Source organism: Pristis pectinata, chromosome 15, assembly GCF_009764475.1.
Source record: "Pristis pectinata isolate sPriPec2 chromosome 15, sPriPec2.1.pri, whole genome shotgun sequence".
In the NCBI taxonomy this organism is placed as follows: Eukaryota; Metazoa; Chordata; class Chondrichthyes; order Rhinopristiformes; family Pristidae; genus Pristis; species Pristis pectinata.
In genome coordinates this window covers 42,212,782-42,238,756 of record NC_067419.1, presented here as the reverse complement: position 1 = coordinate 42,238,756, position 25,975 = coordinate 42,212,782, and the positions used below count along the sequence as shown (strand labels likewise).

Sequence of the window (25,975 nt, the reverse complement as noted above, 5' to 3'; positions counted from 1 at the left end):
CAAAAACAATTTATTTTACACCTGTTTTATTAAAAGGGTACATCTAGTGAAATTACTTATTTGAATTACAAAAGGAGCAACATGATTCAATATGAAAATAAGATACTGCCCAGCAAGTTCCGACAGTAATAAATTGGACACACAGCGGCCAATGACATCAGCTTCCTGCATGTGTTTACACAAAACCCAACTCTTGTACAAAACAAAAGTACTTTGTAACTGTGATACATTATAAAGATTCAGTTTTTGTTTTAAAACTGGTAAATAAGAAATGATCCTTCAGGTGGGGTTCAGAAACTGGTTTTCTCAGTCACACCCCAGGAACCTGTCAAAGCATCTACAACTATAATTCAAGAGCAGGTAAAGATCATCCTCTTCGGGTCAGTTGACCATTCAACTGCTCTCATCTTCTCTCCGATTCCTTTTCTTTTACCATAGGGCTTAATGCGTTTCTAAGTCTAAGTAGCTTCTATCAGGAGAACTGAATGGGCTGTACACCCGAAATCTGCCAGGGTCAAGGAGGACACACAGTCAGTTTGTTAGTCTATACATACATGTATACACACACACGCAAACAGTGAAAATCAGAGAGATACAGCACGGAAGCAGGTCCTCTATCCCAAAGTGAACATCAACCACCCATTGCACTTATCCTACATTAATCACATTTCATTCTCCCCACATTCCCATCAACTCCTCCCAGATTCTACCACTCACCTACATACTAGGGCCAATTTAACCCACCGACCTGCACGTCTTTGGGATGTGGGAGGAAACCGGAGCACCTGGGGAAACCCGTGCAGCCACAGGGAGAACACGCAAACTCCACAGAGACAGCACCCGAGGTCAGGATCGAACCCGGGTCGCTTGTACAGTGAGGCAGTGGATCCACTAGCTGCACCACTGTGCTGTCCAAACTGTTGATGCAGTGATCCCAGTTTAGTTAAGATAAAACTCACCGTGAAGTTTAATTTTAAAAGTCAACTGGCAGGAAATAAAAAGCAGAACTGCTGGAAATCAAAAGTGAAAATGTGTTGAAACACAAATGGGGTCAGCGCTGGTGGAGGTGTGGGATGGGAACGCTAGCATTTTTCTTTTTATAGATGTCAATCAACAATTAGTTTGTGACAAATTTCAACATCTTTTCATATAAATCATTAACGGTGATGCCAAGAAACATCACGGAAGCAAACATCGGAAGTATTTGGAACAGAGTTGGTTTCAGGTTAATAGATTTCTTTCAGAGCAACAAGGAACTAGGAGAGGAATTTAGTTCTGGCTGCTGGTTCATCTTCCCCCAATCTTGGTGTATGCAAAGTTTCCGAGTACTAACTGCCTTGCTGATCCAGTCACAACTATCAGGAAACTGTAGACATCTGTGATCATCAATCCATGTAGCTAATAGCTTTCAAAACGTCAACAAAATCAAGACTAAATAATGCTTGTAGATGTGTCACAGAATAAGAGACTATATGTTGAAGTCTGGGTAAAAGTACTAACACAGCAAGCATTTCAAACACCAAGCTTTTGGCTCCTGTTTCTAATATTTCCTTCTTCCGAATCACTATCAGGGCTTCCACAAGAATCAAATTCGGCCCAATTCATCCATGCTGACCAAGATGCCCATAAGCTAGTCCCATCTGCCTGCGTTTGGAGAGGCATTTTAGCCCTGTGAGCCCGTTCCACCATTCTGTTAGTTCTTTGCTTGCCTGTATCCAAGCTAAAACCTGCAAATGCAGGAAACCTGAAATAAAATACTGGAAATTCTGAGCAGAACTGATGAAAGGTCTGAAATATGAACCGCTTCTCTTCCAGAGGATCCATGACTTGCTGAGTATTTCCAGCATTTTCTTTTATTTCACCTGCTCTCCAACTCCACTTCCTTCAACATCCCTCACTTTACACAAAATTATCAAACTAAGTACCGAAATTTGCAACTGACTCCCTACTTCTCCAGCCACTCCCAGCTCTCAACAGGTTTCCAGTACTGTGTGTGAAATAGTTGTCGAGTCAGAGAGAGAAACAGCAGCCCAGAGTCCACACCAACCAGCAAGCACCCATCTATGCTAATCCTGCCCTTGCCCACTTTATTCTCCCCACACTCCACATCATTTGTCTCCTCTCCCACCTCCTCCTTCCTACTAGGGGTGATTTACAGTGGCCAATTAATATAACAACGTGCACGTTTTTTTGGACGTGGGACGAAAACAGAGCACCTGGAGGAATCCCACACAGTCACAAGGAGACTGTGCAAACACAGAGGACAGGACTGAAGCCGGCTCTCTTGAACTGTGAGGCAGCAGCTTTACTAGTTGCACCCATGGTGCTGCCCTGATGAATTTTAGAGCCACACATTACAGAAACAGGGCCTTCGGTCCATGCCAACCATCAATCCCCCCATTTACACTAATCCCTCCCACATTCCAATCAACTCCCCCCAGACTCTACCCCTCAGCTACACACTAGCAGCAATTTGCAGTGGCCAATTGATCTACCAACCAGCACATCTTTGGTGTGTGGAAAGAAACCCGAGACCTGGAATAGTGTGGTTTGGTTTTCTTACCCAAAGGAGGATCAAGAGGGACACAGATAACGTGAATGATCATAGTCTTTTTCCCCAGGGTGGGAGAGTCTAATACTAGAGGGCACAGGTTTAAGGTGAGAGGGGAAAAATTTAAAGGGTACCTGAGGGGCAACATTTTCCACGCAGAGGGTGGTGGGTATATGGAATGAGTTGCCAGAGGCGGGTACAATTAGAACATTTAAAGTACATTTACACAATACATGGATAGGAAAGGTTTAGAGGGATATGGGCCAAACTCAGGCAAATGGGACTAGCTCAGGCAACTTGGTTGGCATGGACGAGTTGGGCTGTATGACTCCACGACTTATCGTCTGCCTGTACTGAACTTTCTCTGTAACACTATATTCTGCATTCTGTTATTGCTTTTCCCTTGTAGTACCTTGATGTACTGATGTAATGAAATGATCCGAATGGATGACATGCAAAACAAAGTTTTTCCACTGTACCTCAGTACATGTGACAATAATAAACCAATTTACCAATTTTCTCCTCCAGAGATCTGAGGATGCTCAGTTGATGTGCCTGAGACCAGATAATTTTTGGGCATTAAAGAGATCAAGGAATACAGGGAGAGACAGGAATGAAACAGACTGTCTGTTGTAAATGGTTACCTGTCATCTTACTGAATGGCACAACAGGATCACGGGGAGGAATAACCTACTTCCCCTAGTTCCTTCATTAAGACACAAAGGGCAAACCTTGTTTCTCTTGCATAAAATGGTGAATGTTAATAGGCATTGCTCACCTGTTGGTACGATGTTGTATACACCATGACGTTCTGTGGTTGGCCATCAGCAGTGATCAATCCTGTTGTCAACTGATTAGCTGTTGATGGAAACGAGAGTGATTACGGCTTTGAATGGCAGAGAAGTATTTTTGCAAGAGCTAAACTGAAACTAGTATTATGCGTTAGACCAAAGAGTGCACTGGGTCTATGTAATTTTCACTGAACTTAATCATCAGCTACTGACATCTTCAGAAAAACTTTTATAGGGAATGCTTTGTTTCCATAGTATTTTAGAAGAGAAGACAGAGTGAAAATCTGCTCGGATTTTATAAGAAACTAACTGCAAAAAGAGGCTTGATAATGTTTATCTTACTGATAGGCAGTGGAGTAATCCTATGATGAACACTTCATTCAAAAGTTACAGCAGACCATTTGGTCCAACTGATCATTTATATATTGCTCAAGCTGTTTCCCGTTTCACCTCATCAAATCCCACCAACCTATCCACCTCAGTTTTCTGCTGGATCATTTTTTTTTCCTACGGGATTTGGCAAGTCCTCTCGGTGCTGTGTTAATCTATCAGGCCCTTAACTGTAACATAAAATGGTGCTCTAATGCCCAAAATGGCCTTGCAGGAAATTCAGTCACCTCAGATATTAAACCAGCTCCATCTACTTGCACACCTATTGGAAATTACATAGCACCACTAATTTTTCCAGCCCAGTTCATTTTGCACAGTCATTCCTGGATTCAGGAAAAAAAATCCCAATTTATAAAGTTTGCATCCTGAGAACCACACAATTTGCTGTTACATGCAATCTGTCTCAGGAGTTTGGAAACCAGAAACTAACGGCTAAATATTTTGGTAGCTTGGTCCTGTGGTTGCATCTTAACGCTAGATTATCAGAAACTGATTCCTACCACCCGAGTTATACGGAAAGATTAGATAGGATGGAACTGTTCTCCCTGGAGCAAAGGAGGCTGTGGGGTGACATTATAGAGGTTTATAAAATCATGAGGGGCATGGACAGAGACCCTAGGGTAGGGGAGTCTAAAACTAGAGGGTATAGGTTTAAGGTGAGAGGGGAAAGATTTAAAGGGGGCCTGAGGAGTAAGTTTTTCCCACACAGAGGGTGGTCAGTATATGGAACGAGCTGTCAGAGGAAGTGGTAGAGGCAGGTACAATTATGGTAAATTGGTTTATCATCATCACTTGTACCGAGGTACAGTGAAAAACTTGTCTTGCATACCGTCCATCTAAATCAATTCAGTACAACACTGCATTAAGATAGTACAAGGTAAAAACAATAACAGAGTGCAGAATAAAGTTTAAACATTTAAAGTTTAAAAATTTAAACTTAGGGAATAAACATTTAAAAGACAATTGGACAGATACATGGATAGGAAAGGGTTAGAGAGATATGGGCCAAATGCAGGCAAATGGGACTAGCTCAGGTAGGTACTTTGGTCAGCAAGGACAAGTTGGGTCAAAAGGCCTGCTCCCATGCTGTACGACTCTGACTCCAGTTGCACAGTTTGTAGCAAAGCTTCATGGTCTTCCCCCCTACCCATCACCTGTTTCCACTTGGGACTCCTTTTCCAAAAGCCCTCTACAATCCCTTTGTAAAGTTGCTGAGGGGCAGCAAAGTGGGTAGAGCCACTGCCTCACAGCGCCAGAGACCCGGGTTCAATCCTGACCTCGGGTGCTGTCTGTGAGGAGTTTGCACATTGTCCCTGTGGCCACATGGGTTTTACCCAGGTGCTACAGCTTCTTCCCACGTGCCAAAGATATTGATAAATTGCCCCTGGTGTGTGGTGGAACCCTGGGGGATGCAGTTGGTGGGAATGTGTGGAGAATAAAATAGGGTTAGTGTGGGATGTAAATGAGTGGCTGATGGTTGGCACGGACTCAGTGGGCAGAAGGGCCTGTTCCATGCTGTATTACTGTAACTTTATAATGCAAGTTGGGTAAGCTCATCACACAGCTGTGAGGTGAGTCAAGGCACAAGGAGAGATAGAACATAGAACAATTACAGCACAATTCAGGCCGTTCGGCCCACAAAGCTGTGCCAAACATGTCCCTACCCTAGAAATTACTAGGCTTACCCATAGCCCTCTATTTTACTCAACTCCATATACCGATCTAACAGTCTCTTGAAAGACCCTAACGTATCAGCCTCCACCACCATTTCCGGCAGCCCATTCCACGCATTCACCACTCACTGAGTAAAAAAAACTTACCCCTGACATCTCCTCTATATCTACTCCCCAGCACCTTAAACCTATGTCCTCTTGTGGCCACCAATTCAGCCCTGGGGGAAAAGCCTCTGACTATCTACCCTATCAATACCTCTCATCATCTTATACACCTCTATCAGGTCCCCCCTCATCCTCCGTCTCTCCAAGGAGAAAAGGCCGAGTTCCCTCAACCTGCTTTCATAAGGCATGCTCCGCATTCCAGGCAGCATCCTTGTAAATCTCCTTGTCACCTTCTCTATGCCTTCCACACCTTTCCTGTAGTGAGATGACCAGAACTGAGCACAATAATGCTCTGATGTCAATATGTCACTCTGGAGTTTAATTCAGATCAGTGCGAGGTGTTGCACTTTGGAAGTCAAATCAGGGCAGGACTTTCACAGTGAACAGTAGAGCTGTGCGGAGTGTGGTAGAACAGAGGGACCTTGGAGTTCAGATACATGGCTCCCTGAAAGTGGAGTCATAGATGGACTGGGAGGTGAAGGTGGCTTTTGACATGCTGGCCTTCAGTTTGGGCACTGAGTAAAAGTTGGGAGGTCATGGTGTGTTTGTACAGGTCATACAGTATTGTGTTCAGTTTGGTCTCCCTGCTATAGGAAAGATGTTATTAAACAGAAAAGATTTACAAGGATGTTGCCAGGACTTGAGGGACTGAGTTATAGGGAGAGGGTGGACAGGCCAGGACTTTATTCCTTGGAGCGTAGGAGACTGAGAAGTGATCTGACAGAGGTGTATAAAATCATGAGGGGCACAGATAGGGTGAATGGGTCTTTTTCCCCAAAGGTTGGGGAATCAAGAACTAGAGGGCACAGGTTTAAGGTGAAAGGGGAAAGATTTAATAGGAACTTAAGAACATAGAACAGTACAGCACAGTATGGGCCCTTCAGCCCATGATGTTGTGCTGACCTATATAAACCTTATCCCCATTCAATCTATCCCCCTCTCTACTTCACCTCCCATAACCTTCTATTTTTCTTTCATCCATGTGCCTATCTTACAGTCTCTTAAATGACCCCATCTTATTGGCCCCTACCACCATCCCCAGCAGTGCATTCCAGGCACCCACCACTCTGTGTAATAAACCTACCTCTGACATCTCCCCTGAACTTTCCTCCACTCACCTTAAATAGGTGACCTCTAATATTGGCCATTGCCACCCTGGGGAAAAGATGCTGGCTGTCCACTCTGTCTGTGCCTCTCATAATTTTATACACCTCTATCAAGTCTCCTCTCATCCTCCATCACTCCGAAGAGAAAAGCCCTAACTCGCTCAATCACTCCTCATAAGACATGTTCTCCAAACCAGGTAACATCCTTGTAAATCTCCTCTGTACCCTCTCCAAAGCTTCCACATCCTTCCTATAATGTGGCGATCAGAACTGAACACAATATTCCAGGTGTGGTCTAACCAGAGCTGCAACATTACCTCTCAGCTTTTGAACTCAATCCCCTGACTAATGAAGGTCAGCACACCATCCGCCTTCTTAACCGCCCTATCCACTTGTGCGGTAACTTCGAGGGATCTATGGACTTGGACCCCAAGATCTCTGCGTTCCTCTACACTGCTAAAATCCTGCCATTAACCTTGTACTCTGCCTTCAAGTTCGTTCTTCCAAAGTGTATCACTTCACACTTCTCTGGGTTGAACTCCATCTGCCACTTCTCTGCCCAGCTCTGCATCCTGTCTAAATCCCATTGCAACCTATAACAACCTTCTGCTCTACCTACTACACCACCAACCTTCATGTCATCTGCAAACTTACCAACCCACCCTTCCACTTCCTCATCCAAGTCATTTATAAAAATCACAAAGAGCAGGGGTCCCAGAACAGATCCCTGCGGAACACCACTGGTCACCAACCTCCAGGTCGAATACTCCTCTTCTACAACCACCCTCTGCCTCTGTGAGCAAGCTAATTTTGAATCTACACAGCCAATTTTCCATGGATCCCATACCTCATGACCTTCTGGATGAGCCTACCACGGGGAACCTTGTCAAACACCTTGCTAAAATCCACAAATACCACATCCACCACACTACCTTCATCAATTTGTCTTGTCACTTCCTCAAAACAAAACTATCAGGCTCTTGAGGCACAACCTGTCCTTCACAAAGCCATGTTGATTATCTCTAATAAGACTATGCTTCTCTAAATGCTCATAAATCTTGTCCCTAAGAATCCTCTTCAATAGTTTGCCCACCACTGATGTAAGACTCACTGGTCTGTAATTCCTGGGGTTATCCCTTTTACTTTTCTTGAACAATGGAACAACGTTTGCCATCCTCCAATCCTCCGGTACCACTCCTGTGGCCAGGGAGGACTCAAAGATCATTATTAACGCTCCAGCAATCTCTTCCCTCTCTTCCCACAGTAACCTGGGGTATATCCTGCCTGACCCCTGGGACTTATCTATCCTAATGCTTTTTAGTAGCTCCAACACTGCTTCTTTCTTAACCTCGACATGCTCCAACATATTTGCCTGATCTATGCTAACCTCACATTCGTCCAAGTCCCTCTCACTGGTGAGCACTGAAGGAAAATATTCATTTAGGACCTCCCCTACCTCCTTTGCCTCCGGACACATTTCCCCCACCCCCCCATCCCTGAGCAGTCCTACCCTCACCCTAGTCATCCTCTTGTTCCTCACATATATGTACACTTGCCAAGACCTTCTCATGTCCCATTCTAGCTCTCCTAAGTCCCATCTTAAGCTCCTTCCTGGCTACCTTATACCTCTCAAGAGCCCTATCTGATTTTTGCTTCCTAAACCTTAAATATGCGTCCTTCTTCGTCTTGACTAAACTTTCCACCTCTCTTGTTAACCATGGTTCCTTCACCTTACATTTTGTTTACACAGAGGATGGTATGTATGTGGAACGAGCTGCCAGAGGGAGCGGTTGAGGCAGGTACAATAACAACTTTTAAAAGACAGTTGGACAGGTACATGGATTGTAAAGGTTTAGGATGATATGGGCCAATGGGACTAGCTTGGATGGGCATCTTGGTCGGCACAGACCAGTTGGGCCAAAGGGCCTGTTTCCATGCTATAAGACACTATGATGCCATAAAGTCCCTTCCGAGATGGCCTCCCTATGGTTTAAAGAAGTCACTTACATACATTTCCTTCTGCTCCCTTCGCCAGCTTTATTATAATCAGTCTTTAAAAAAAGCACTTACAGAAAGTTTCATCTGTGAGCTCTTCACCAAGGCCATCTGTACCTCCACCCGTTGATGTGTTTAATCCTTTCTCCCCCTTCATTGCCTGTACAATTCAATTCAGTTTTTTAATTGTTTTTAAATAATAAGACAACTTAAGCACTTATTTAACAAAAAAAAAGTGAAAACAGTTTCACCTCTCTGAACTTCTGCAGGTAGAGTTTCAGTGGCTCCACATAGCTGTCGAAGCCTAGTGTGGACATGGCAAAAAGGATATCTTCTCCATTGATGGTTTTGCGTTTTTCTTGATGACATCGCTCACTGGCCTCGGATGTGATAAAGCTGATAAATTCACTTACACACTCTTGGACGCATTCCTTTGCATCTTTAGCAATCTAATAGTAGAAAAGGTTAATTGTTAGAACATAGACAGCAGCAATAGGCCAATGTGCTCTTGTACCTGTTCTGCCCGAGCACGGTTGATGCTTCACCTCCGCACCACTTCCCTGCACATTACTGCCAATCCCCTTGATATTCAAAAATCCAATCTCTGCCTTGAATACACTCAGCAACTGAGCTCTGCAGCTCTTCCAAAGATCCCAAAATCTCCATCCCGAATGGCCAACTTATTTTGAGACTGTGGAGACACAAGGGACTGCAGATGCTGGGATCTGGAGCAACAAACAATCTGCTGGAGGAGCTCAATGAGTCGAGCAGCGTCTGTGGGAAAAAGGAATTGTCAATGTTTTGGGTCAAAACCCTGCATCAGGGCGGTCAAGTATTTCGGAAACTGTGACCGCAGGGTGTAGACACTCCAGCCAGTGGAAACATTAGTCCCACATCCACCCTCAGTTGATAGCTGTTGACAGACTGCAAGCATCTTACATTCTTTCTCATCAAGCACCATATGAATTTTATACATAGGCCCAATCTGCTTGATCTCTCCTTATACGACAAAAACATGCTCCCAGGAATCAATCTGGTGCACAGCTGCATTCTATCTATACATCCTCCCTTAGGTAGGGAGACCAGACCTGTGCACAATATTAGATGTAGACTCACTGGGGCACTTTAAAATTGCAGAGGCATTTCTTGTAGTAAAGACCAACGTACTGTTTGCCTTCCTGATTTGCTGAACCAGCATGTTAGCTTTCAGTGACGTGTTTAGGAGGACACCCTGATCCCTCTGAATGCCAATACCTTTCAATTTCTCACTACCTACAGAAATAATCGGCCTTTGTACATTTTCTGCCAAAGTGAATGATCTCATTTTTCCAGATTATCTGTCATCTGTCATGTTCTCACCCACTCGCTTAACTCTGAAGCCTTTAAGCATCCTCCCCTCAGCCCAACCGCCACCCAGTTTTGTATCAGCAGTAAACATTACATTTGACGTAATTCATCCAAAATGTAATGTAATCTTACATTTGACCCCTTCATCCAAAGATTGTGAACATCTGGGGCCCCAGAACCAATCCTGGGGAACTCCACTAGTCACAACCTCATAACCACAAAAAAGCCTGTTTATACCTCCACCTCATTTTCTGTCCGTTAACCAATCTTCAATCCATGCCAATATATTACCCCCCATAAGTGTGATCTAATTTTGTTTAATAGTCTCTTGTGTGGCACCTTAAAGGCCTTCTGCAAGTCCAAATACACCATATCTTTATCTATTCTAATTCTGAGGATTCTAGTATATTTCTGGCAATACATAGCAATGTATGACAACAGCAGTTACATTTTGTATAAAAATATGAAAATCACTTCCAAAGGTTCTTTGAGCCAAAACGTTTTCTCTGTTTCTCCTTCCACAGTTACTGCCCGATCTGCTGAGTGTTTCCAGTGTATTCGGTTTTTATTTCATATTTTCCATGAAAATCATCTTAGCACAGTGCATTGGCAGCATAATGTGCAAGGTCAGGGGATGGGGCAGATTAAAGTTAAAATATTGCATGAGGCTACTTGAGGAGGAATATGGAGGGCTCCTGGTGTCTTCCCAACATTCAACCCTGGGCAATATCATCAAAAGGTGATTACCTGCCTAGTCATTTGTTCTCTGCAGGACCGTGTACACAATGCATCTGAAGTAGTTTACCTACATAATGGTGACTGCACTTCAAAAGTATTTATTGCACTAAAAATTGGGAATAAAATGATAATGCTGAGAATGTAGGGTGTGCAGGCAGAAGGGATTAGTTTAATTAAGCATCATTAGTTTAGTTAGTTTGGCACAGCATTGTGGGCTGAAGTGCCTGCTCTTATGCTGTTTTGCTCTGACCTAATGTGTTTAAATCCATGTTTTAGAACCATAGAAAAATACAGCACAATACAGGTCCTTCGGCCCACCTCTTAAAAGGTTCTTTTGTGATGAGGAACAGTGCAACTTGTCAGTTTATATGCAAGACTAACTTGGACTTCCATCTTGCCCCTGTTCTTACCCCCAGTTATAATTCACTGCTCGTCTTTCTTTGGTCTAACCTGATGGAACTAGAAAGTTGGAGATCTATATGTAATGTTGGAAACAAACTGTAGGAAATTTGGCACAGTTCTAACTAGCACAATTTGCTGGTATGGTTCGTGCTTCATCAAGTAAAATTTTCCTGAAAAGATAATGCATCATTGGCATTAAACATAAAATGGGCCATATTCCTTCAGTAAGTGATTTCAATTAAATGCATGGTTATTACCTTCACATAAAGATGAATTTCCAGACTATCTTGCAATATGTGCTAATGTTTTTTTACGTCCCCCTTTTAATCTTGAGTACTCCCCAAGGAGCTTCACAAACGTGTATGATGAAAACAGATCAGATAAAACCAGAATGGGAGGGGCTTGGAGGGATAACTGAATTCTTGAGAAGCAGACAGGGTTGAAAAGGAATCGGTGGCAGTAAGGAAAGGAATATCAGAGAGAACTCAGGAGACCACAGATCTGCTACCAGTATTGAAGTTATAGAACAGTTACAGCTTATCAAATGGTAATTAAATCTCAAACTGCTCTCTGGAAGACTAATCCAATGTCTCAATCCCCAACTCTTTCTTCCCCAAGTCTGGCAATTATTTTTACCTGTCAATTACCCCTCCAACTCCCTGTAGAAAGCCATGAGTGGGTTTCTTCTACCACCTTGGTGAATTGTAGACATCAACCAGGTCTGGTGTGGGAAATAAAGTACCCTCATGTCACCATTAGTTCTTTGGCCAATTAGTCCATATCTTCTGGCTTGCAACCTTTCATCTAATAAGAATCTATCTTTTTCCCAGGGTAGGGGAGTCTAAAACTAGAGGGCATGGGTTTAAGGTGAGGGGAAAGATTTAAAGGAGGGGCAACTTTTTCCACACAGAGGGTGGTGGGTATATGGAATGAGCTGCTAGAGGAAGTGGTAAAGGTGGGTACAATTACAATGTTTAAAAGATACTTGGACAGACACATGGATAGGTAACGCAGGCAAATGGGACTAGCTCAGGTTGGCACGGAATTCTCCTGATCTTGCATGTTTCAATATTCTGCACTTGCAAATATCTCTATGTGGCATCAGGAAAAGCAAATTATAATCAAAGATTAATTTTATCCTGAAATGAATAACAATATCCCATAACTTATTGAATTCATTCCCGCTCTTCTATTCTGAATTACAGCTGATTTACTTTGACTGAAACAATTCCAATGGCTGAAATGAGACAGGGAACATTACAACTCTTAGAGGAGGACTTGTTAGAAATTTATTTAAGAGGTAAAGTTATACACTACCTTCCCTGTTGAAGGAACTGCTGATTTCATTATCCGAGCGACGTTGGCGATCGGAAGATAGATATCCTGCTCTCTGTAAGACTCCTTGGAGCCATTTGTGTCGTCGTGTTCTCCGAGGCCCTCGTCCGTGTCCCCTGAAACAGAGCCACTCAGCTGACGTGCAATTCCCCAAGTAAGCAAGAAAGAACTCAAAGGTTCAGTAGAAAAACTGAACCATCCAGCTCACCTTCCCTGGGCAAGAGCTGTCTAATTAGTTCTACCTTCCCCAAACCCAGGTTCTTTTCTCACCCTTACAATTTTTTTTTTCCCTTTTAATGTTATGCTACACTTTTAGAAAGTTATGATTGAATTTACTTTCACTACATTTTCAGGTAGCACATTCATTGCCTAGAAAAATCTTCATTCCCTCCTTTGACCAACTACTGTCAACATGTCCTTGAGTCACTGGCTCTCTTGGGTCGGTAGTTTCTTTGCATCAACATCATATTGTGAAATCCTATACTAAAAGAATCTATTAACTTTCTCTTCTCAAAGAACGATCAAGCATCTCCTAGGCTTTTCATATATCTGTAGTCAATCACCATGGGTATATTGCTTCAGTAATCTCTCTAAGGCTTTGACAAAGGTTCTGAGCACAAGTTGGCACAGCTAATAGAGCTATTGTTTCACAGCACCAGTGACCCAGGTTCAATCCCAACCTCTGGTGCTGTGTGTGTGGAGTTTCTAGGTTCTCCCCGTGGCTGCATAGATTTCCTCCAGGTGCTCCGGTTTCCTCCCACGTCCCAAAGGAGGACTGGGTAGTGGGTTAATTTATCACTGTAAATTGATCCTTGTGTGGAATGGTAGAATCTGGGGGGAGTTGATGAAGATGTGGAGAGAATAAGATGGGATCAATGTAGGATTAGGGTACATGGGTGCTTGATGGTCAGCATGGACTCGGTGGGCTGAAGGGCCTGTTTTCCATGCTGTATGACTCCACGAGCCTGTTCTTGTCATTCCATACAGGATGGCTAATTTCCATTGTCAAGTACACTTGAGGATCAAAATCACTGTCATGCAGAGGACACAGGAATCCTTGGAAAAGTACTTTAGATTTTAAAAAGTATCTTTCCCCCCCAACTAACTATCCAAGTCAACCACAGGCTGTTCAAGAACATTAACTAATAATCACTGGCAACTAAGTCAAGACAGTCAAACTCATTTTACGTAGAACCATGCAGTCACGAGACAGACATTTCCATCCCATTGTTTGCGTTGGGATCAGTACAGGTAGTAGTGGTGGAACATCAGCACCCTTCACCCAATGTGCCATGTAGCCTCCTCTGGGCATTTCAAACATTAGCAGTTTTCTGAAGAACTGATTTTCAAACATTTAAACCAACCACATCTAATAACCTAACGTTTTTTGTTTGTAAAGATATTAAACACAAGTCACAGAAAACCTTCTAACCATCTAACGGAGCATATGGCTATTTTCTCCTGAAAATTACCACTTGCCCTGCCTCTTTGCATTTGGCATTTGCAAATACTTGGTTGATGGGTTACACATATTTGTAACGTGATTTGTAATACGATTTGGTTACACACATGATATCTCCAGAGTAAACTTATCTTGCCTTCATATTACTAATGACTTCAGATAGAAGCAAGTCCCTTTCAAATGGTTCACAGTAGCACAGAATCCCTCCTGCTTACACTACTATGACAGTAGCAACCATTACAGAGCTTCATCTGAAGCTCTTGACTGATAATCTGTCACTACTGAGGCATCAACACATTGATGAGGGTACCGTTTTCCAAGGAGATGTTAAATTAAATCCCCATATACTCTCTTATGTAGCTGTAAAAGATTCCATCTCCCTTTTTGGCACAAGAGCAGTTATTTTAACCACTGGGAATTTTTTGAATTAGCATCACTCAGACACTTATCTGCCCTGTTTTCCCTAGGCAATATTTATCCCACAATCAACTAAATTACCTGGTCATTATTGCATTACTGTTTGCGTGGATATTGGCTGCTGGGTTTCCTACTTTACAATAATGATTATACTTCAAAATTACCTTAGCTTGTGACATGCTGATTTAACAAAAAGCGACTTATAAGTGAATTTTTTTTCTTAAACGTAGGACAGGTCACAAGGCAAGCCAACCCGCACTGAACCCTTCAACCTGCCCGAAGGGTGAAAGGATAATAGTGGTTTGACAGCTGTGTTAGGCTTGCTTAATCTCTTCTAGTTGGTACTTGTGGCAAGAAAAATATCAGTGACCTTTTAAAGTAGTTGTACAACTGTACAAATCGTGCCAGCTAATCCGCAACCCCCACCCCCTGCCAAACCACCACCAGGTCTAGCATCACAATACAAATGGTTATATGGCAACGTACATTGTGAACAGTACATTGTGGAAGTGGTTATATGGCAATATACATTGTGAGCTTCTGCTAGATCTGCTTTGAAGGAAAGTCCTTGAACTTTAGTTGCCTTTCTAACAGTAGCAACTTCTTACCTTCGTGAGATTGTAGCACATAGTGACTTCCACCAATGTAATCACTCGCGATTCCTAACTGGGAAGCATCTGTAGTGGAACTGTCGCCATCCATCTGTAATATTGGAGAACAGGGTCAGATAAAGGAGAGTTACACCTATACCGTTGGTGCTTTGAGAAAATAATCTAACCCCTACTTTCTGTAAGGAAAGTGTCCATTTATGCTGATACTGCATCCAAATGCATTTTGTTTCTACAAATCTCTGTTTGTAGAAATATCTACAATATTTCTGTTCAGAGAATGGAGGGATATGGACATTGTGTAGGCAGAAGGGATTAGTTAGGCATTTAATTACTAGTTTAATTAGTTTGGCACAACATCATGGACCAAAGGGCCTGTTCCTGTGCTGCACTGTTCAATGTTCTAGTTGTTCTAAATCAACTATATAGCTATAGCCAAGTTATGGACCAATCGTGATTCAAAGATTGGTGGATACTTTTTATCTTCAGATCTGTTCTGTGTCCACTAAGTATCCATTGTGACTCAGTTGATAGCTGTCTTATCTCCGCCTCTGAAGATTATAGGTTCTAGTCCCAATCTAGAGACTTTTAGCACAAAGATCAAGGCTGATACTTCAATGCAGTACTGAAGGACTGTTGCCCTACCATTTGCTTCCCCCCCCCCCCCCCATGAGACCTTAAACCAAGGTCCTTTCAGCTTTTTGATGTGAATGCAAAACATCCTATAGTACTGTTCTGAAGAGGAGTGGGAGAGTTACCTGAAGTAACCTGGCCAATACTTATCCCTGAATCACTATCACAAATAAGAGAGTAACTAGTCATTAGCACACTGGTGTTTGGGGGAAGCTTGCAATCATGAATTATATGCTGCAATTCCTGCATCACAACAATAACTACTCATCAAAAATACTGATGCACTTTACATACAATTTGGGATGTTGAAAGGATGCAACGACTGCTACGGAAGTGCAAGTCTTTTTCTAGATATGATGCAAATCAGGAAATAAACTTCAGTAACTGAACCATGAGACTTAAGTGAGAAACAAAGGACTGCAGTGGATCATGAGATTTAAGTGACTTATATGTAATACCTGCTTCTAAACAACGTGAAATGAGCCCAGATTGGGAGATATTTTCTTTGGGTTGTGTTTACAATAGATTACAACTGGGTGGAAAGCATAGAACTGAATAAATAAATGGCCATAATTAAGAAAGTTTCTCCTCTGAGATGATTACGAATATTTGGAATTCTATACCCCAGAGAACTGAGTCATTAATTAAATTCAAGGCTGAAATAAGGAGTTTTGGAAGTAAAGGGATCAGGAGAAAAATGAAGCAGTGTCCACAATCAAATCAACCATGATCTTTCTGATTGGTGAAGTAGGCTTTAGGGGGATATATGGGCTACACCTACTTATATTTCTAATGCTCATAGCTGAGAGAATTCAATACCACATCTAAACCTGCTTTGACAATGAAATAATATTCAGCTACTATTTCAGCTACATACTAGATTTGCACAGACAGTACCATAACTATTGAATTTTAGTTATTAGAATTCACCAAGCTGGGCATGTCTTCTTTTGAACAATGAGACATTGAACATGGTTCCTTGAGACTAAGGGAAGATTTAATAAAATGAAGAACCCATTTCCTTCTCCAAGGAACTTGGATATTAAAGTGGCATAACTTTAAGGAAATTGGTAGAGGGAAAATTGGTAGAAGAGAATTTTAAACCTTAAGGTTTTTTAAGCCTTAAGAATGCTCAGAATTTGGAAGTGCTTTAGGATATCACTGAGGGGCAGTAAATGAGAAATAGGATAAAGCTTAGGATAGATCTTTGGGCAACTCCAGAATGGAAAGACATTGGAACTAACTCACCAGCTAATGCCTGACAGACAGGAATGAAACCAGGTAAGGGCATTCTCGATAAACTGGACAATGGATGGTGTGACTGCAGTCAGAAAGCTATTTGTGACTGAGCAGAAACCTGATTGAATTAGAATTCAAACAAAACTATAGAAGCGATTATGGAAAGTATTATGGTGCAACAGAATGCCAAACCACAAGATGTTGAAAGCTAGATAATAAATTGCTGATTTTGAAAATAACTGCAATTTTGTGCAATACTCTATTTCTGCATTTCTTTACACATATCAAAGAAATAATTTCTATAATGCATTCTCACATCTGAGATAACTCAGAGTACTTTACAACAACTGGGCAATAAATCAGTTGGGTGAACAACTGTGGTCACAGGAAATACCCAGCAAATCGACCCACACCTGTGGAAAGAGACACAGAGTTAACTCTGAAACATTAATGGTCTTTCTCTCCACAAACACAGCCCGACCTGCTGAGTATTTTCAGCACATTTTGTGTTTATTTTTGATCCTCAGCACCTGCAGTACTTTGTTTTTGAACAAATGTGGTGCTGGTTGAGAGAGAAAAGTCGACTTTTCTGAGGGGACCTCATAGAAACATATAAAATGTTGAAAGGACTGGACAGAGTAGATGTGGCCAAGCTGTCTCCCTTGGTGGGTGAGTCCAGGACCAGAGGGCACAATCTTAGAATTAGAGGGTACAGGTTTAAAACAGATGAGGAGAAATTTCTTTAGCCAGAGGGTAGTAAATTTATGGAATTCCTTGCCACGTACAGCAGTGGAGGCCCGATCATTGGAGGCGTTTGAGGAGATAGATAGATAGATATCTAATTAGTCAAGGTATCAAGGGATATGGGGATAAGGCCGGAAATTGGGGTTATAATAGTTTTTTTTCTCATTGCCCTCCCCCCCCATTTCTCATTTCTTTTTCCCCCCCCTTTTCTTTGGAGCAGACTCGATGGGCTGAATGCCCTACTTCTGCTCCCTTGTCTTGTGATCTTGTGACTATAAAACCAACTCGTCAAATAACACCATGGGATCCATTTGTAACAGACAAGTCTGGGCTTTGTTTAGTATCTCTTTGGAAGCATGTCACCTCTGGGGAAATGCTGCACTCCTGCTGAGGTTCAGTCTCTATAAACTACTCCATTCAATAGCAAAAATCCTTGCGTTCAAAGAAGTGATTTGAGCAACGTCATATACTTATGCAGATTTAAGATTTCTGGAGTGTTCCAAGCAGCTGAGGGGATTTTTGTTTTTCATTATCTTGTCCTGGACAACTTTTATTGTCCATGCCTAATCCTAAAAACAAAAGTACTAGGACATTGGAAACTTGGCTTACAAAACAGCCAGCCATAAGCGCTGTGCACTCATGCATGCTGTGGTTCCTCAAGTTAAAACAAGAATCAGCTACTAAATCAATAACCAAAATGTGTGAATTAAGTACTGTAATCTCCTACAGTCAGGTTGATCAATATGCCTGTAAATTGCTTTAAGTACTTCAGGACAAACTATTCAAATAGGTTTTGTTAAAAAGTATCATAGAGAAGAAAGTATGGAAACAGGACCCTTGGCCCCAACTTGTCCAAGCCGACCAAGATGCTCTGCTAAGCTGGTCCCATTTGCCCGTGTTTGACCTATATCCCTCTAAACCTTTCCTATGAGTATGCTGAAGATTTAAAATTTCACAACAAAATCTAAATAATGTATAGTCAAAGTGTAGTGCACTTGCAATCCAATGCACAAGATCACAAGAGGTTGCAGAGGATTGTAGACTCAGCCAGCTCCATCACAGACACAACCCTCCCCGCCATCAAGGACATCTTCAAGAGGCGGTGCCTCAAGACGGCAGCATCCATCATTAAAGACCCTCACCATCCGGGACTTGCCCTCTTCTCGTTACTACCATCAGGGAGGAGGTCCAGGAGCCTGAAGACCCAAACTCAACGATTCAGGAACGGCTTCTTCCCCTCCGCCATCAGATTTCTGAACAATTCTTTTTTATTGCACTATTTATTCATTTTTGTAATTTATAGTCTTTGCACCGTACTGCTGCCGCAAAACAACAAATTTCATGTCATATGTTAGTGATAATAAATCTGATTCTATCTATTCTATGTGCCTACACTAATTTTCATAATTCTGGTGACATGCAACAAAAAGTTTGCAGTGAACACTTTAATTACTGAACTCTGTAAAATGGTCAACTAATTTGTACAGTCTATTGTGATAAAGGATGTCCACTCAGATGCCACTTAGTGTTGAATGTCCTTTTAAGTTTATGCTTTAACAACCTAAATTAAAATCCAAGTTCCAATAAAGACTACAAACTCAGAACATTATTCTTTGGACGTTAAAAAACTAGCATATATCCAACATTCGCTTTTATTCCAATGTCACACTGAACTGCTACAAGTTGTTAAGATAATCCATAGAGGTGTGATGATGCTCAATGGTTTAATGACTTTATGTCAAAAAAAAACCTATAGTACTTAAAACCTACAGCAAAATCTAATTGGACATTACGTATTTTAATTAAAATAATAGTCCTTTCACAATGAAAAAGCAGCCTGTGGCAATCTACCTTGTAACTCAAATCTATAAAAACTGTAACTCTGTGGGTGGAAATATAATCAAACACTCAAAATAGGTGTAAAGAAAGGAAACAAATTTGAGTTTCAGGTCAGAAATGAATGTATATTTTCAGTTTGAGGTTCAGCACTGAAGAGATGTTTTCAAGATTAATGCTCCTAAGAACAGGAGATTGGAAACATGCAGCAGGTTGTCAGCATCAATGTTTTCTATTTTGTAGCTAAATGATTAACCATCTCAATTGGTGACTGGAAAACATTACTTGAAACTCTTTATACTACAAATGGAATGATTAAGAAATTAGAAGAAACACCAGATATGGTGATTTATGCTTCAAATAGCAACATCTTGTTTCAAAGTTAGGCAAACAAATCAATTTCCTACAATAAAGCAAAATTAACTAATATTAGCATACTAACATGATCTTTTTTTTCCATTTTAAAGGGGATCAGTTAAATGAGTTGGTGCCTCCAATAAAAACAAAGGCATCTCAACCATGTTTGCAAAAAGCGAGTGTACATTAATATGGCTCAGTTCCATCCCACAAAGCAGCTTTAACACAAGGTTTACATGGAGGTTATAATAACTGTTGCATGCACGGAATTCTGTGCCACAGGGAAGTATGAAACAGCAATTCAAGTCAATACATACAGCAGAGAGGGAACCCCCTTATCCCACCCAGCCGAACAACTTTTACTGTGTTCATTTCCGCAACATTCTTTCTCCCCCACAACACAAAAATAAAATTCAACTGTGCTGACAATTCACTGATTAAGAATGAATGCCACTGAATTTAATTCACACTGAATATTTTCTGATTTAGTCAATCTAAGACTCCAGCATCTGAACTACAAACCACTACTCATATTGCGCTATCCTGTGCAATAAAGATTGAAACCTTCAAAGCCACTATCTTGAGAAAGTGGCTGAAATATTATTCCAAAACAGTCTACAGGTTCCTGAGCTCTTCAACTATCTGAGTTTGCTATCACAGTTAGGGACTTCCGACCAGCTGTTCTCATCTATACCAAGTAGCTAGAGCAGGTGCATCCAACTTATTTACATAAAACATGCAGAGCAGGCACAAGCTACTCAGCTTAAGTGGTCCATTACCAGTGGCCAAGTTCCAGTTGAGCTTCCTCCCACACTTTTCAACCAACCCTAACAGCAATGCTGACTTATTCCATCTCCTCTACATACTCATCTAGCTTCTCCTTAAGTGCATCTATGCCATTTAACCAGCTTGTAGCACTATGTTCCACATTCTCTTGGCAAAGTTTCTCCTGAAATTCCCATCCGGTACATTTGTGGCTCTCCCTTACTAACGCCGCAATCCAAAGATCACGTTTACAAACAGTGCAGAACCAGTTATCGTGTCACTGAAGCAACAAACGTTCAGATGACCAGGGAGATGCTGAAGTTTTATTAAGTAGGGAGAAGTCTCCCAGTACCCCTGCTAATATTAATTCCTTAACTGATACTGCCAAACAAATTTCCAGTCCTATCTTTGCTCTCCACAGGCATGGTTGTATCCAGCATTTTATCTGCATTTCAGAAGTAATTAAAGCACATTGGGCCATCTGGAGGATGTGAAATGTGCTACTTAAGAGGAAGTTCTGTTGTGTGTCCAATTTTAGTCGCGATTACACATGCTCATAACAAAACTCAAATTAAGAATCATGACGGACTCCACATCCGTTCTTTCAGTTCTGGCTTCTTATATAATTGTCCATTGCCTCAGGATCAGCAGCTGATCTTTTAGCCATCACAGTACACACCAACTTTTCTCCTGCTCTCCAACTGTGGCTCAGTGGGGAATTACTCCTGTCAAGTTTGGAGAATGCGAGTTAAAGGCCCACTGTAGAGATCGGAACACAAAGGCTAGGGTAAACTCCACTGTCATGCTAAGAAAGATCTGCACAGCTGAGGGAGGTACACTGCATGGTTCAGAAGAGATGTTAAAGCAAGCAACAGACAATCTGCTGGAAGAACTCAGTGGATTGAACAGCATCTGTGGGGGGGGGGGGGGAGAATTGTCAACGTTTCGGGTCAAAATCCTGCATCAGGACTAATTGTGGAGAGGGAAGAGGTGATTGGCAAACCGGATGGAGCCGGTTTGTGGGGTGGAGCTGGGAGACAGAGGCAGGTGGATGGTGGGTGGGGGCAGGCCAACAAGAGAGGCAGAGGGAGCCAGGTCTGTGGAGGGGAGGGTGAAGGTAGAGACAGCTACCTCCACCTATCATTCACCTGCCTGTCTCCCAACTCCATCCCTCCTCCTCCCCTACTTGGCTGCATTTGTCCATCATCCTTCACCTCTCCTCAGACCACCAACTGGTCCCCCTCTCCTCTTTATACTGGCTATCTTCCCTGTCCACACTCAGTCCTCGAGCAGGATTTCGACCCGAAACGTTGATAATTCCTTTCCCCTCCACAGATGTTGCTCCACCCTCGAGTTCCTCCAGCAGACTGTTTGTTGCTCCAGATTCCAGCATCTGCAGCCTCTTGCGCTATCATCCCTCAACCAGCATCAGGCAGATGTTTGTGGGAGCATACTATGCTCAAATTAGCTGCCATAGAAAAGCAGCTGGAACAAAAAGAACCACTCAAAGCAGACACTCCATCGCAGCTACAACAATCAGACCTACACGAGACACAATGGACATTGCTGAAACTGAACCCCAAGGTAAATGCACTTATCTCGTATGCAAATGGAAGATGAAAGAGGCTTCCCCACCGTGTAGGGCACAGTTCAAACTATCCCACACAATTCACTAAGCGTCTACAAAACACTTAGAATCGGACCTAATTAAACTCAAATTTTCTGAAAAAGCAGCCATTGGGCTACACAATTTGTTGCTCTATTCTTGTACCACAGGATAAATAATGCTACCACATTTCCTTCATTGCAGAGAATAAATGTTAAATAATATCCAATAACTAAGAACATTGGGTTGTTCTGAAGTTACAAAAAGCCCTACACTAATGCAAATTTATTTTTCATTTCTTCTTAAAAGCAAGCATTTTGGCTACCCTTCCTTTGGCACAAGCCCCATTTATCTGATTCCACCTGCAAAGCATGGTATGAGCGTTTCCCACATTAAATGCACTGAGTAACAAAGTTGTCATTTTAGAAAAGGTAGGTGCCACATGAATTTCACACAAAACAAACCCATCATGGGTTACACAGAATAATTTAGAATCTTTTATCAGGCACATACTGATTAAAGTAAATGCATTCACTGCTGAGGGTGTTAAGTGTCACTGGGTCTGGTTGTTGTAATTGACACTTTTCAGTATGATTGATCGGGGGATGCTGATACTCCAATGATGAGCTGCTGTTGTAGCCAGTGTTAATTCATGGTTGAATTCGAAGTGTGGGAAATGACCAGGAAAATGACATCCACTATATACTTGTGACCTTTCCTACATTGTCCATGTATATTTGTTCAACAAAAGCAAATCAACAAATTGATTTTTTTTTGTATAAACTGCTTATTTCTATCCTTGGCATTCAGTTTATGGCAACTTCATTAAATTGGACACAAGTGGCCATTTGCAAGCTGAAAACAGAGGCCAGTAATATAAAAAGACTAAAATGAATTATGCCTGATTGTCCTAATTAAAAGGAAATAAAAGAAATTCCTTGATACTTCTGCACATTCACACAATTGTGTTGTCGACTGCATTTAGTGCAAGTTTTAAACCATTCTGTCCTAGTTACAAAGAGAAAGTCTTCATTGAAAGACTAAGAAGGGTATGACCAACCTAAATGAATTTGTCCTTTGGAAGTTGCTGTGCACAACTTCTACATTCAGTAGCTATTCACTGAAAGGTGATGTACAAATACAAGGTTTTACTTCCTAAACATTTTTTAGGGACAATTTTGATGGCCAACCAAATGAGCCTGTCAGTTTTATCACAAAACAGAAACATGATTTGCACCTGCTTTCACATTTGAGTGAGCATTGTCCTGTAAAGTAGGCACTCAGCATGAGCCTTCAACACAGCTGTCAATTTGAAGCTGGTACAGGTACATAGAACTAGATACTTCCAAACAATGGCAGAATAAGATGCCATAGAGCATAGTCCCACATGAATGTAAAACCATGGCCCCCGGTTACCTCTATGCTGACCTAGTGATATTCACTTGATCACAAGGCCAATGCTCCACTTTGAGCAATGATGTGTGCTGAACTCCACCAGCTCAATATCATTGGGCTTGAAACAGAGGGAAACCCTAACAAAGGACAACTCAACAAAGCATCTCTCTCTTTCCACCCTTTCCTTCAACCAGGATCTCCCACCCTCCCCCATCCCTTCCTTCCCCAGGCTTTCACTATTCTTATGCCTTCACCACTCCTCCCCCTGCCCCCCACCCACCATTTCCCCTACAGCCCTACCTCCCTCCATGCAACACACTTCCACACCTGGCATCCCTCATAACCAACACCTACTTGCTCCCTCATCCCATCCAATAGGTTCTCCCTCCTTCACCCCACCCTCCAACAGGCTCTGTCCTCCCATCCTTCCACCACAAGCACCCCCCCCCCACTACAGGCTGCCTATCCTCCTCCACCCCACCCTCCCCACCAACAGGCTGCCTATCTCCTCCCCCACCTTTACAGGCTGCCTATTCCATTCCCCTCCCCCCCTTTACAGGCTGCCTATCCTCCTCTCCCCCCCCCCCACCTTTACAGGCTGCCTATCCTCCTCCTCTCCCCCCCCCCCACCTTTACAGGCTGCCTTTCCTCCTCCTCTCCCCCCCCCCCCCCACCTTTACAGGCTGCCTATCCTCCTCCTCTCCCCCCCCCCCACCTTTACAGGCTGCCTATCCTCCTCCTCTCCCCCCCCCACCTTTACAGGCTGCCTATCCTCCTCCTCCTCTCCCCCCCCCCCACCTTTACAGGCTGCCTATCCTCCTCCTCTTCCCCCCCCCCACCTTTACAGGCTGCCTATCCTCCTCCTCTCCCCCCCCCCACCTTTACAGGCTGCCTATCCTCCTCCTCCCCCCCCCCCACCTTTACAGGCTGCCTATCCTCCTCCTCCCCCCCCCCCACCTTTACAGGCTGCCTATCCTCCTCCTCCCCCCCCCCACCTTTATAGGCTGCCTATCCTCCCCCTCCCCCCCCCACCTTTACAGGCTGCCTATCCTCCTCCTCCTCCTCCTCCTCCCCCCCCCCCCACCTTTACAGGCTGCCTATCCTCCTCCTCCCCCCCCCCACCTTTACAGGCTGCCTATCCTCCTCCTCCGCCCCCCCACCTTTACAGGCTGCCTATCCTCCTCCTCCTCCCCCCCCCCCCACCTTTACAGGCTGCCTATCCTCCTCCTCCCCCCCCCCACCTTTGCAGGCTGCCTATCCTCCTCCTCCCCCCCCCCCACCTTTACAGGCTGCCTATCCCCCTTCCCCACACCACAGATTGTCTATCCTCCCATCTCCCCCTCCACCCCCCCACCACAGGCAGCCCACCCTCCCCTACCCATCCTCCTCCACCATGGCCTCCCCACCCTCCCCACCACCACACCCCTCCCTGGAGGCCCCCTCTCCTCTCCTCCCCCGCCCCCTTCAACTCCCCACTTCCCTGCACTACCTTTCCCGTCCCCCACCCACCCAGTCTGCACCGAGACTGGAGCCCCTCCTCGTTCCCCTACCCCTACCCCCACCCCCTCCTCCTCCCCCACCCCCCCCACCCCCTCCTCCTCCCCTACCTCCTCCCCCACCCCCCTCCTCCTCCCCCACCCCCTCCTCCCCCTCCCCCACCCCCTCCTCCTCCCCCACCCCCTCCTCCCCCTCCCCCACCCCCTCCTCCTCCTCACCCCCACCCCCTCCTCCTCCCCCTCCCCCTCCTCCCCCTCCCCCACCCCCTCCTCCTCCTCACCCCCACCCCCTCCTCCTCACCCCTCGGTCAAGGGGGCTGCACAACAATCTCACCCCCCTCCTCCCTCTGTCCCTCCCCTCTACCCCCCCTTCCCTCCCTCTCCTCTCCTCTACCCCCCCCCCCCCCCCCGAGCCTTCCTCCCCTCTATCCCCGGCTCCGGGCCTAGACCGCGGCCTCGCATTCCCGCTTCCACGACGCCGCGCTCGGCCTCTCAGGCCCGTCTCTCCCCCTCTCCTCCCAGCCCGGTGGGGTGGGAGGGGGGTAAGGGTGCTGCAGCCCCTGGAGGTGCAAAGGCCCCCTCCGAGCCTCGGGCTCGAGTGCGGCGGGCTGCCGAGCCCCGAGAAGCGGCCGGGGGTAGACCGAGCGAGGCCCGGGGCTCCGGTAAAACTGCCGAGGGAAGGTGGGGAGGGAAGAGGAGCGGCGCCTCAGGGCCGCGCTCGGCCGCCCCGCTCGAGTGACAGGAGGCGGCCGCCAGGTTCAAGCGCCGAGCCCGAGCCACCGGTAGCGATCATTGGCCGAGCGGCGACAAACCTTATTGAAGCGCAGCCGGAGCCCTGGTTGGTTGGTCGCAGAGTCGCCTGTGGTTGGACAAAATGGCTGCGGAGGAGCCAGTCCCAGCGCGGAGCTGCACGTCCGGGACACG

The 25,975-nt window shown here is 44.1% G+C and overlaps 1 protein-coding gene across 3 annotated transcripts; it reads right to left on the bottom strand.

Moving 5' to 3' along the window:
• Positions 1–25,975, bottom strand: LOC127578385 (nuclear transcription factor Y subunit beta-like). 3 transcript variants are annotated; one of them, XM_052030352.1, is made up of 7 exons: positions 25,864–25,975; positions 14,981–15,074; positions 12,476–12,609; positions 8,923–9,120; positions 8,747–8,831; positions 3,330–3,409; positions 1–505 (listed from the first exon to the last, which is right to left on the bottom strand). In XM_052030352.1, the coding sequence occupies exons 2-7, from the start codon at positions 15,072–15,074 to the stop codon at positions 473–475; spliced, it is 624 nt and encodes a 207-aa protein (XP_051886312.1). In that variant the 5' UTR covers positions 25,864–25,975; the 3' UTR covers positions 1–472. The 3 variants fall into 3 exon arrangements, with proteins under 3 accessions (XP_051886312.1, XP_051886314.1, XP_051886315.1); XM_052030354.1 differs by lacking the exon at positions 25,864–25,975 and adding an exon at positions 23,577–23,695; XM_052030355.1 differs by lacking the exon at positions 25,864–25,975 and adding an exon at positions 23,589–23,612.

What these genes read in the sequence shown, in the direction of transcription:
- LOC127578385 (XM_052030352.1), bottom strand. Translation starts at nt 15,074, where the DNA reads ATGGATGGCGACAGTTCCACTACAGATGCTTCCCAGTTAGGAATCGCG. An exon ending in CAGTTCCTTCAACAGGGAAG is followed by an intron (nt 9,121 to 12,475) that starts GTAGTGTATAAC and finishes TTCTACTATTAG; the next exon opens with ATTGCTAAAGATGCAAAGGA. An exon ending in ATACAACATCGTACCAACAG is followed by an intron (nt 506 to 3,329) that starts GTGAGCAATGCC and finishes TGACCCTGGCAG; the next exon opens with ATTTCGGGTGTACAGCCCAT.